This window comes from Oncorhynchus keta, chromosome 3 (assembly GCF_023373465.1).
Source record: "Oncorhynchus keta strain PuntledgeMale-10-30-2019 chromosome 3, Oket_V2, whole genome shotgun sequence".
NCBI classification, from domain to species: Eukaryota; Metazoa; Chordata; class Actinopteri; order Salmoniformes; family Salmonidae; genus Oncorhynchus; species Oncorhynchus keta.
In genome coordinates this window covers 20,267,607-20,279,773 of record NC_068423.1, presented here as the reverse complement: position 1 = coordinate 20,279,773, position 12,167 = coordinate 20,267,607, and the positions used below count along the sequence as shown (strand labels likewise).

The following is a 12,167-nucleotide window of genomic DNA, read 5'->3' as shown; positions in this document are numbered from 1 at the left end:
TGGTAAATTTCTCAAATGGCTGGTAAATTAAAATCTTCAGATCACTTTGTCCGGATCAACATTTTCCTAACGGAAACCCTGACGAGCGAGCGCGCGCACACACAGATTCAGACTGGCAGAGCTGATCTGAAGTAAAAGTGAAACTGAGTCGAGACTATACTTCCTACTGCTTCCTCCCTTGTCTCTCAATCTCTGTGTGTGTGTGTGTGTGTGTGTGTGTGTGTGTGTGTGTGTGTGTGTGTGTGTGTGTGTGTGTGTGTGTGTGTGTGTGTGTGTGTGTGTGTGTGTGTGTGTGTGTGTGTCGCATGCTAAAGAACGCGCATCAGTCTGTTTCCTGTGCAGACCCCAGCTCTCTTGTCTTGACTTCTGGGCTTTCCAAATACACTAGGGCTGGGAATTGCCAGGGACCTCAATACAATATTATCACAATACTTGGGTGCTGATTCAATTATTCTGTGCCTAATAGAAATTAATAGTAAGTAATGTATTGTCATTTTGAATCACTTTTTCTAAATAACAATAGAATGTTTCTAAACACTTCTACATTGTTGATGCTACCATCATTGTGCATAGTCCTGAATGAATCGTGAGTAATGAGTGATATTGTACCCCCAAGACATGCTAACCTTTCACCATTACAATAACAAGGTAAGGTAGAATTTTTTTGGGAGAGGTATGATATTTATGTCTTATCTTTCTCACTCATCATTATTCACAATAAATTCAGCATTAGGCTATCTATAATCATGGTAGCATCCACGTTAATGTGGAAGTGTTGAGAAACATTCTATTGTTAGTTACAATAAAAGTGACAATACATTATTTACCATTTCATTTCTATTGGGCACAACATAATGAGAAACGCAACAAATGCATCCAACAGGTTTGTTGTAATCATTGTATGCTATGAACGTGAGACCAAATACTTACATTTTGACTGTTTTAATACACATCTGAATTTGTCCCAATACTTTTGGTCCCCTAAAATGGAGGGGACTGTGTACAGAAAGTGCTGTAATTTCTAAACAATTCACTGATTTATGGATGAAAAATACCCTCAAATGAAAGCTGACAGTCTGCACTTTAACCTCCATAGTCATTGTATCATTTCAAATCTAAAGTGCTGGAGTACAGAGCCAAAACGAAATTTCTTCCTGTCACAATACATTTGGAGCTGACGGTATTTTCCGGATTCTTGACCACCTTTCTTCTCTGGCCTCCATTGATTTAGTCACCCTCATCTTTGTCATCCTACAAGGGTAAAAACTCCAATAAGTTTCTAAATGATTATGATACATAAAGATAAGGTTTGGACCATTTGGTGATGTTTGGTGATGTTAGAGGACTATCTACACAATTAACACATTATTTTTTGATTGGCACCATAATAATAGGCCTAATTAATATCACAATGCTCAGTCTACTGTATCGATTTTTACCCCCATCACTAACTGTTTGTTGGTGAGATTGAGTGTGATCTGGGCTGGAATGTTGATCTGCTTACAGACAGAACACACTCAGTCCACCCAGCATTCAACACTAAATACTGGCACAGAAGTTTGGAAGATGGCGCCGGAGGGTAGCACTGCCGTCTTATCGGCTCTTAACCAACCATGCAATTTTTATATATATATATATATATATATATATATTGACCGAAAAGAGCTTCTGGATAGCAGATCTGGGATTACTCACCTCAAATTGGATGAGGAGTTCATCAATGAGTCGGACGCAGGGAATATACTGAGGACACCCGAGCAGGCCCAGATCCCTGCGATTCACTGGAAAAGGAAGCGTACGTTTCACGGAAAGAGATCAAGGATGCCATGTGAGGATCAAAACGTGAAAGCACGTATATCCTACAAACATTAAAAACTGTAATATCTTATGGTTCACTGAGTCGTGGCTGAACGACAACATTAAGAACACAGCTGGCAGGTTATACACTCTATCGGCAGGATAGAACAGCATATTTGTAAACAATAGCTGGTGCACGATATCTAAGGAAACTTAAATCAGATTTTACCTAATTTCTACCAGCATGTTAAATGTGCAACCAGATGGATTTAAAAACTCTAGACCACCTTTACTACACACAACGAGAGATGCGTACAAAGCTCTCCCTTGCCCTCCATTTGGCAAATCTGACCATAACTCTATCCTCCTGATTTCGGCTTACAAGCAAAAATTAAAGCAGGAATTAACAGTGATTCGGTCTATAAAAACGTGGTCAGATGAAGCAGGTGCTCAATAACAGGACTGAACATACATACACCAACCAGAAGCCATGGATTACAGGCAACTTTCACACTGAGCTAAATGGTAGAGCTGCCACTTTCAAGGAGCAGGACTCTAACCCAGAAGCTTATAAGAAATCCCGCTATGCCCTCCGACGAACCATCAAACAGGCAAAGTGTCAATACAGGACTAAGATCGAATCCTACTACACCGGCTCTGAAGCTCGTCGGATGTGGCAGGGCTTGCAAACTATTAGACTACAAAGGGAAGCACAGCCGAGAGCTGCACAGTGACACGAGACTACCAGACGAGCTAAATAACTTCTATGCTCGCTTCAAGGCAAGTAACACTGAACCATGCATGAGAGCATCATCTGTTCCGGACGACTGTGATCACGCTCTCCGCAGCCGATGTGAGTAAGACCATTAAACAGGTCAACATTCACAAGGCCGCTGGCCAGACGGATTACCAGGATGTGTACGCCGAGCATGCGCTGACCAACTGGCAAGTGTCTTCACTGACATTTTCAACCTGTCTGAGTCTGTAATACCAACATGTTTCAAGTAGACCACTGTCGTCCCTGTAACCTTCCTAAATGACTACCGAATCGTGGCACTCACGTCTGTAGCCATGAAATGCTGGTCATGGTTCACATCAACACCATTATCGCAGAAACTCTAGACCCACTCCAATTTGCATACCGCCTCAACAGATCCACAGATGATGCAATCGCTATTGCACTCCACACTGCCCTTTCCCTCACCTGAACAAAAATGAACACTACAGTTGGAAGTCGGAAATTTATGTACACCTTAGCCGAATACATTTAAAATCAGTTTTTCACAATTCCTGACATTTAATCCTAGTTCAAATTCCCTGTCTTTCTCCACACATAGTGTTGTGTGTTCCTTCCAAACAACTCAACTGTAGTTTCATCTGTCCACAGAATATTTTGCCAGCAGCGCTGTAGAACATCCAGGTGCACTTTTGCAAACTTCAGATGTGCTGCAATGTTGTTGTTGTTTTTGGACAGCAGTGGTTTCTTCCATGTTGTCCTCCCATGAACACCATTCTTGTTTAGTGTTTTACGTATCGTAGACTCGTCAACAGAGATGTTAGCATGTTCCAGAGAATTCTGTAAGTCTTTAGCTAACACTTTAGGATTTTTCTTAACCTCATTGAGCATTCTGCGCTGTTATTTTGCAGTCATCTTTGCAGGACAGCCACTCCCTAGGGAGAGTAGCAACAGTGCTGAACTTTATCCATTTATAGACTATTTGTCTTACTGTGGACAGAGGATACTTTTGAAACCCTTTCCAGCTTTCTGCTCGTCAACCATTCTTAATCTTCTGAGATCTCTTTTTGTTTGAGGCATGGTTCACATCAGGCAATGCTTCTTGTGAATAGCAAACTCAAATTTTGTGAGCTTTTTCTTTTATAGGGCAAGGCAGCTCTAACCAACATCTCCAATCATGTCTCATTGATTGTACTCCAGGTTAGCTGACTCCTGACTCCAATTAGCATTTGGAAAAGTCATTAGCCAAAGAGTTAACATATTTTTTCCAACCTAAATTATGCATTTAATATAGACAAGAAAAATACAATTTGTGTGTTATTAGTTTAAGCACACTGTGTTTGTCTATTGTTGTCTTAGATGAAGATCAGATCAAATTGTATGACCAATTTATGCAGAAATCCAGGTAATTCTAAAGGTTTCACATACTTTTCCTTGCCACTGTGTACACATTTACATACACACACAAATACAGGCACACATGCTCACTTCACACACTCACAGGAAGACCCATAAATGCTCTACACACACACACACACACACTCACGTGCAGCAGTTTTAGGCTGATAGATTAGTATGATTATCCAGGAAGCTAAAACAAATGTCTCTTCTCTGTCTCTTAGGGTGAGTCTGTGAAGTATTTCTTGGACAATGTGGAGATGCTGGGGGAGCAGGTGGGTTTCCTCTCTATCCCTCTTTCACTCTACATCCCCCTCTCCTGTCCTCCACTTATCATTCTTTCTCTCTCCTCCAGAGCTACATCCCCCTCTCCTGTCCTCCACTTATCATTCTTTCTCTCTCCTCCAGAGCTACATCCCCCTCTCCTGTCCTCCACTTATCATTCTTTCTCTCTCCTCCAGAGCTACATCCCCCTCTCCTGTCCTCCACTTATCATTCTTTCTCTCTCCTCCAGAGCTACATCCCCCTCTCCTGTCCTCCACTTATCATTCTTTCTCTCTCCTCCAGAGCTACATCCCCCTCTCCTGTCCTCCACTTATCATTCTTTCTCTCTCCTCCAGAGCTACATCCCCCTCTCCTGTCCTCCACTTATCATTCTTTCTCTCTCCTCCAGAGCTACATCCCCCTCTACTGTCCTCCACTTATCATTCTTTCTCTCTCCTCCAGAGCTGCATCCCTCTCTCCTGTCCTCCACTTATCATTCTTTCTCTCTCCTCCAGAGCTACATCCCCCTCTCCTGTCCTCCACTTATCATTCTTTCTCTCTCCTCCAGAGCTACATCCCTTCCCAGCAGGACATCCTGCTAGCCCGCAAGCCCACTAAAGGCATCCATGAGTACGACTTTGAGATCAAGAGCGTTCCCTTCAAGATGGTGGACGTGGGAGGACAGCGCTCAGAGAGACGACGGTGGTTTGAGTGTTTTGACTCTGTCACCTCCATACTGTTCCTAGTGTCTTCTTCAGAGTATGACCAGGTACACACACAGTGGACACACACTCACCACTAGGGCTGGGTGATTAAATCAATATCAATCATTATTGAGGTAATTACCTCTCTCGATGACCTCTCTCGATAACTATATTTATTCTATAATGACGATATAGAATAATTATGTACAGCCATTCATTTCAGCTCTGACGCAGCAGGAACGTGCAGAGAAGTGACAATATGCACGTCCACTAAAATCCATGTAGCACCTCGAGTGAGTAGCCACTATTAACCAGGAAAAATGAGTGATGGAGTAGCCACTATTAACCAGGAAAAATGAGTGATGGAGTAGCCACTATTAACCAGGAAAAGTGAGTGATGGAGTAGCCACTATTAACCAGGAAAAGTGAGTGATGGAGTAGCCACTATTAACCAGGAAAAATGAGTGATGGAGTAGCCACTATTAACCAGGAAAAATGAGTGATGGAGTAGCCACTATTAACCAGGAAAAATGAGTGATGGAGTAGCCACTATTAACCAGGAAAAATGAGTGATGGAGTAGCCACTATTAACCAGGAAAAATGAGTGATGGAGTAGCCACTATTAACCAGGAAAAATGAGTGATGGAGTAGCCACTATTAACCAGGAAAAATGAGTGATGGAGTAGCCACTATTAACCAGGAAAAATGAGTGATGGAGTAGCCACTATTAACCAGGAAAAATGAGTGATGGAGTAGCCACTATTAACCAGGAAAAATGAGTGATGGAGTAGCCACTATTAACCAGGAAAAATGAGTGATGGAGTAGCCACTATTAACCAGGAAAAATGAGTGATGGAGTAGCCACTATTAACCAGGAAAAATGAGTGATGGAGTAGCCACTATTAACCAGGAAAAGTGAGTGATGGAGTAGCCACTATTAACCAGGAAAAATGAGTGATGTAGGTGAAAACAGTGGCAGTGATAGCCACGGAGAAGGAGCAGCTTCCAACTAAGAAATGATTGATAAAAAGGGTTCAACTGTTTGTCATTTGGAAGTGGTTTGGCTTCTTGAAGTCCGACAAAGAGCAGAACAATGTTCGGTGCAAATTGTGCCGTAGACATGAGGCTACGAAGTCTGGTAATACGACAAACCTTTTTCTTTTTTTCTTTTTTTCCTTTTAATTTTTACCCCTTTTTCTCCCCAATTTTGTGGTTTCCAATTGTTAGTAGCTACTATCTTATCTCATCGCTACAACTCCCGTACGGGCACGGGAGAGACGAAAGTCATGCTTCCTCCGATACACAACCCAACCAAGCCACACTGCTTCTTAACACAGCGCATCCAACCCAGAAGCCAGCCACACCAATGTGTTGGAGGAAACACCGTGTACCTGGCAACCTTGTTTAGCGCTCACTGCGCCCCACAGGAGTCGCTGGTGCGCGATGAGACAAGGACATCCCTAACCCGGACGACGCTAGGCCAATTGTGCGTCGCCCCACGGACCTCCCGGTCGCGGCCGGTTACGACAGAGCCTGGGCGCGAACCCAGGGACTCTGATGGCACAGCTGGCGCTGCAGTACAGCGCCATTAACCACTGCGCCACCCGGGAGGCCACCTTTTTCAACATCTGAAGCGAAATCACTCTTTGGAACATGCAGGAAGTTTGAGTTTGCTGCACGGTGTTGATAAACGCCCCTGAAACACCAGCCAATCTAGGGATGTTGCTCGAAGCAGTCAATACTGACAGCGTTTATGCCCTACAAGCTAAAAAAAATATTTGTTTACCTTTATTTAACTAGGCAAGTCAGTTAAGAACAACTTCTTATTTACAATGACAGGCTATCGGGGAACAGTGGGTTAACTGCCTTATTCAGGGTAGAACGACAGATTTTTACCTTGTCAGCTCGGGGATTCGTTCTAGCAACCTTTCGGTTACTAGTTCAACGCTCTAACCACGGTTTGTTAAGGCATTCTTGAGTTTGAAGCAGATATGCACCTTTTAAACATAATTTGATTAATATCGAGATAATTATCGTTATCGGATGAAAAAATATATATCTCGTGATAATTTATTTGCCATATCGCCCAGCCCTACTCACCACACACTCCCTTTGTTTCTCTCACTCACACACTCCCTAATGTATTTATTTTTTCAAGGTCTTGATGGAGGACCGACAGACCAACCGTCTGAGAGAGTCATTGAACATCTTTGAGACGATAGTCAACAACCGAGTCTTCCTCGCCGTCTCCATCATCCTCTTCCTCAACAAGACTGACCTCCTGGAGGAGAAGGTCAGTACATCACAATCACACCAAACACTCTAGGAAGCAGGGTTCACACAAGAAACTAGACTCTATTCGCTTTTCAGAGATAAATGTGTTGTTATTGAGGCCACACCAACCTTCAGATTCTACCAGGGCTGACCCCAATTAGTCAACTAGTTCATTGTTTGATCGATAGGCTGTTGGTTGACTAAGCTTTTCACTTATTCACGCTTGGCATTCTCTCAACCAGCTTCATTAGGTAGTCACCTGGAATGCATTTCAATTAACAGGTGTACCTTGTTAATTTGTGGAATTTCTTTCCTCAATGTGTTTGAGCCAATCAGTTGATATTGATTAAAGTGTACATTCAAATGGCTTATAGTACAGGTTGTTCGCAAATGATATTATACATATGTTATATTTAGCTTTTCAATAAAACCTGACATGTTGGAATAAGAACATTGTTCTACTTTATTGTATTAGAACTTTACAGGCTAAATTCTATTCTGTTAAAATGAATTACAATCTAAATGTGATTTTGAGCACCATGGGTAAATGTCCAGTAAATGTAAATCTTGCCGGTTACGTTATCCTGTGCCACATTCACCTAACGAAAACCCCACCTTACACATTGAATAAGGGACTGGCACTGACCTGTATATACTTGCATTCTCATATTTCTTCAACTTATATCGTACTTCTTGTATGTTTTTATTCTATTTTCTATTATCTATCTACATTATCATCGACCCTGCATTGTGGGAAAGAGCTCTCAGTAAAGAATTTCACTGTAATGTTTTACATCTGATGTATCCTGTGCACGTGGCGAATGTGTTGATCTGTTCCTGGCAGGTCTCGAACATTTCGCTGAAGAAATACTTTCCAGAGTACACGGGACCGGACCACAGCCTGCCGGACGTCCAGAAGTTCCTAGTGGACTGTTTCCGGGGGAAGAGAAGAGATGCGACACAGAAGCCCCTCTACCACCACTTCACCACGGCCATCAACACAGAGAACATCCGCCTGGTGTTCCGAGATGTCAAGGACACCATCCTCCACGAAAACCTCAAACAGCTTATGCTCCAGTGACCTATGACCACTAGAGAGGACCTGAGAGGAACCAGCCTCAGAGAGAACCCTAGAGAGGACCTCTTCTCCCGCCTTAAAGAAGACCTGATTGAGGACTGCTCTCACCTTCAAAAGAGGACCGGATTGAGGACCCCAGTGCCTTGGGGAGGACCTTGATGTTCCACTTTTGTTGTTTCAATGGTTTTATTTGGTTTTTACTGCACTGTGTTGAGTGGATGGTCTATAGACTGCTCTGAGGTCAGTTTGACCTTTTAGGAGCCAGGGACATGATTGAACGCTGGATAATAAGCACTGTCCTTGGATCAGTTTTGAAGCCTGCCATGCTGTCATAGCCCCACTCCTGTCCACTGATCTGAGACCTGTGAGACTGACAGAAACCACAATGCGTTAATACAACGTCTTAATAACCCTTAATCACTGTGTGTGTGTGTGTGTGTGTGTGTGTGTGTGTGTGTGTGTGTGTGTGTGTGTGTGTGTGTGTGTGTGTGTGTGTGTGTGTGTGTGTGTGTGTGTGCCCTGCGCGCCCTGCGCTATCTGTGTATACCTGTTTTGGCATTAGCTATCATGTAATCAATCATGTCTTTATAGTCAATACATTTTAACGTGTGTATACAGTTTACAAATTTCTACCTTTCTATTCCCAGGTAGTTCACATGTAATTCTGCTGTAAGGACACAACACACACACTTGGACAGTTATCTAGTATTGTTATCTCAGGGTTGGATGGAGGTACCGCTACAAAGGATGTCCTTATTGTGTTATTATTGTAATAAACAGTCTGTCCATAGGGCTGTAGTCTGTCTATACCCTCAAATTCAAATCTGGACCTCCACTGCTTTTAAATTTGTATTCTTCCCCCTCCAATCAGGGACTGATTTTAGACCTGCGACACCACATGGGTGCAATTAATTATCAGGTAGAACAGAACCAGCAGCACTCCGTATCTCGTAGGGTCAGAGTTGAAAACTCCTGGTTTATATATGTATATCCCAGGTTGAAGCTTTCGATTTTTTTGTTAAATGTCTTCCTGTGAGAACCTGTTCTGGGACGTATTCACTAAGTATGAAGCGGAAGAAAACGGGCTAAAACAGGGATGTACTATCTGAACTTGTCCAATAAGAAACGCTTGTTTTCTTTTTCCATTGCACAATGTTTTGAACCATTTTTCTACAGTGTGCCCTAACGGAGCAGAAAAGCAGAGGGGGCATGTCTCAGACCCTGGGCTACAGTACTTTAATTTGGGGCGCAAGGTTCCAGAACTTTCAGGCAGATTCGTATGCATGTTAATTTCTGTCTGAACTTTCTATAATGTTTTTGCCCCCACGGAACGTGGCCCGGGTTACCACGACAAGTTAAAGGTACCGCCTCCTCCTTCCCTTCCCATTGGTGGCCTTGTAAAGGGACTTGTGTTATTGGTCAGTGAGGTTGTCTGTCTAATGGATGTGATCATGTTTATAGTTGTACAGACTGACTCAAATGTATCTTTTAGTTTCAAATATGACAGATTAGTTTGTTTGTTTTCATGTCCATACTGTAACCTGTTGTTGATGACAATAGTGTGTGTATAGGTATGCCAACACTGTAAGATACGCCACCTCATAGGGCTGAGAGACGGCTAGAGACTGACTCCAGATTAGCGTTTTGAGCGTTTCTCTCCTACCACGTCACACTGCCTTTTATATGACTGTATAAAGATCGACTGTCCTTGTTTCTCTAGCTCCGGAGATTACGTGTCTGTCTTTCCACTGTGCCTCGCTCTGGCCTTGTACAGACTGACGCCTGGGCCCAGTTTCACAAAACCTTTTAGAAGACATTTCTTAAGTGCCATTTTTTTCCCCTTAACTTTATACGTATTAAAATGTGCTATTCGTCAATAAGGTTATTGCAAATGTCCTTAAGTTTCTTCCTAAGAAAATAGTTCAAAATAAATTTGATTCTTGAAATGGAAGTTATTGGATTTCTTCTTGAAATTCCAAGATGGCTCTAGTAAACACTTGTCTTAAACTCATGGAAGTGAGAAAATAAGCTAATGAAAGCAATTGAACATGTTTATTGACTCTACTGAAACTTTCAGTTGGATCCAATAAAACATTTTAGACCAGTAATCTCGGTAAGAAATATGCTAACATGATTGCCCTTGCTTGATAGCTCTGTTGCCTAGCGACAATCATTTTAGGAAGATATTTAAGAAGTCCATTTGAGTTCTTATGAGCTTATTTATTTTTCAAAAAGCTTAAGTTTTTGCATAACTTTTGTAAAACTGTGCCCTGATGCCTTAGTTGTAATCTAAAACTGTTTACTTCCATGTTTAAATGATTCAACAACAACAGAAAATCACTGTTTCATGGTTGGCCTTGTCAATGAACATATGTTTCTTTCTCTTAACAATCTGCATTTTTTTTATATGCCACTAATTTTTACAATAAAACACTTTTTCTAATGAAGTGTGAATTGTCACTTCATTGAGCCCGTAGACTATAAAGCAGCAGTTTGAGTCTGGACCAGAGGCCACCCCGGTGTGCACATATTCTTATTATCCCGCTCAACACTAGCACACATCATTCAACTACCCAAGGGCCTGACGATTACAGATAGTTCACAATCATTTCAGAAACCCTGGTATAAAGTGCTCCATCAGAGTACAAGGCAAAGTGCTTGGACCATAGCCTAAGGCTGGATTCCAAACACTTAAAAGACACAAACTATCCCCTCAAATTAAGTGTACATTTCTGATGACGTCTGACGAGTACACACTTGCAGGGCGAGGGGCAAGGGAGGAAGGAATGATTTTTAAATGGACCGCCCTTGTCTGGAAATTCGTCACTCGATGATTGTGTTTTCAGCCACCGGTAGCTTGTGGGTGCTTTATATGCGCTACAGTCAATTATGATTGCATGTCTACTTAACTATTTAACTATTAATATACGCCTACTGTATGATAGCTAGAAAAATAATTAGCTAACTAATGTTAGCCTGCCTAGCTACTTCTGAAGGAATTTTTTTTATTTCTACAATTTCCAAAAGCTAACCAAACAAAAACAGTACTTTTATGAGATGTTTGCATTAGTAGCACCATTTCTAACTTATTTACATTTGTTTTTACTTACACTTGTATGTTGACTCCCTATTGACGTTGAGGTTTTAAGTTTTGGCTGACTTGAAAAAATATATATTTATTTAACCGTTACCTAGGAAAGTCAGTTAAGAACAACTACGTATTTACAATGACGGCCTACCAAAAAGCAAAAGGCCTGCGGGGACGGGGGCTGGGTTTAAAAATTAAATAAAAATATACACTGCTCAAAAAAATAAAGGGAACACTAAAATAACACATCCTAGATCTGAATGAATTAAATATTCTTATTAAATACTTTTTTCTTTATATAGTTGAATGTGCTGACAACAAAATCACACAAAAATGATCAATGGAAATCAAATGTATCAACCCATGGAGGTCTGGATTTGGAGTCACACTAAATTAAAGTGGAAATCCACACTACAGGCTGATCCAACTTTGATGTAATGTCCTTACAACAAGTCAAAATGAGGCTCAGTAGTGTGTGTGGCCTCCACGTGCCTGTATGACCTCCCTACAACACCTCGGCATGCTCCTGATGAGGTGGCGGATGGTCTCCTGAGGGATCTCCTCCCAGACCTGGACTAAAGCATCCGCCAACCCCTGGACAGTCTGTGATACAACGTGGCGTTGGTGGATGGACCGAGACATGATGTCCCAGATGTGCTCAATTGGATTCAGGTCTGGGGAACGGGCGGGCCAGTCCATAGCATCAATGCTTTCCTCTTGCAGGAACTGCTGACACACTCCAGCCACATGAGGTCTAGCATTGTCTTGCATTTGGAGGAACCCAGGGCCAACCGCACCAGCATATGGTCTCACAAGGGGTCTGAGGAT

The 12,167-nt window shown here is 42.1% G+C and overlaps 1 protein-coding gene across 1 annotated transcript in view; it reads left to right on the top strand.

Moving 5' to 3' along the window:
* LOC118368606 (guanine nucleotide-binding protein subunit alpha-13-like) overlaps positions 1–10,694 on the top strand; it is a 32,099-nt gene extending 21,405 nt beyond the window's left edge. The window contains exons 3-6 of the mRNA XM_052492653.1: positions 4,156–4,206; positions 4,764–4,964; positions 7,058–7,192; positions 8,018–10,694. Of these exons, the coding sequence (XP_052348613.1) occupies positions 4,156–4,206; positions 4,764–4,964; positions 7,058–7,192; positions 8,018–8,254 (624 nt within the window). The 3' untranslated portion in view covers positions 8,255–10,694. The remainder of the gene's footprint in view (positions 1–4,155; positions 4,207–4,763; positions 4,965–7,057; positions 7,193–8,017) is intronic.
* Positions 10,695–12,167: the final 1,473 nt, after the last annotated feature.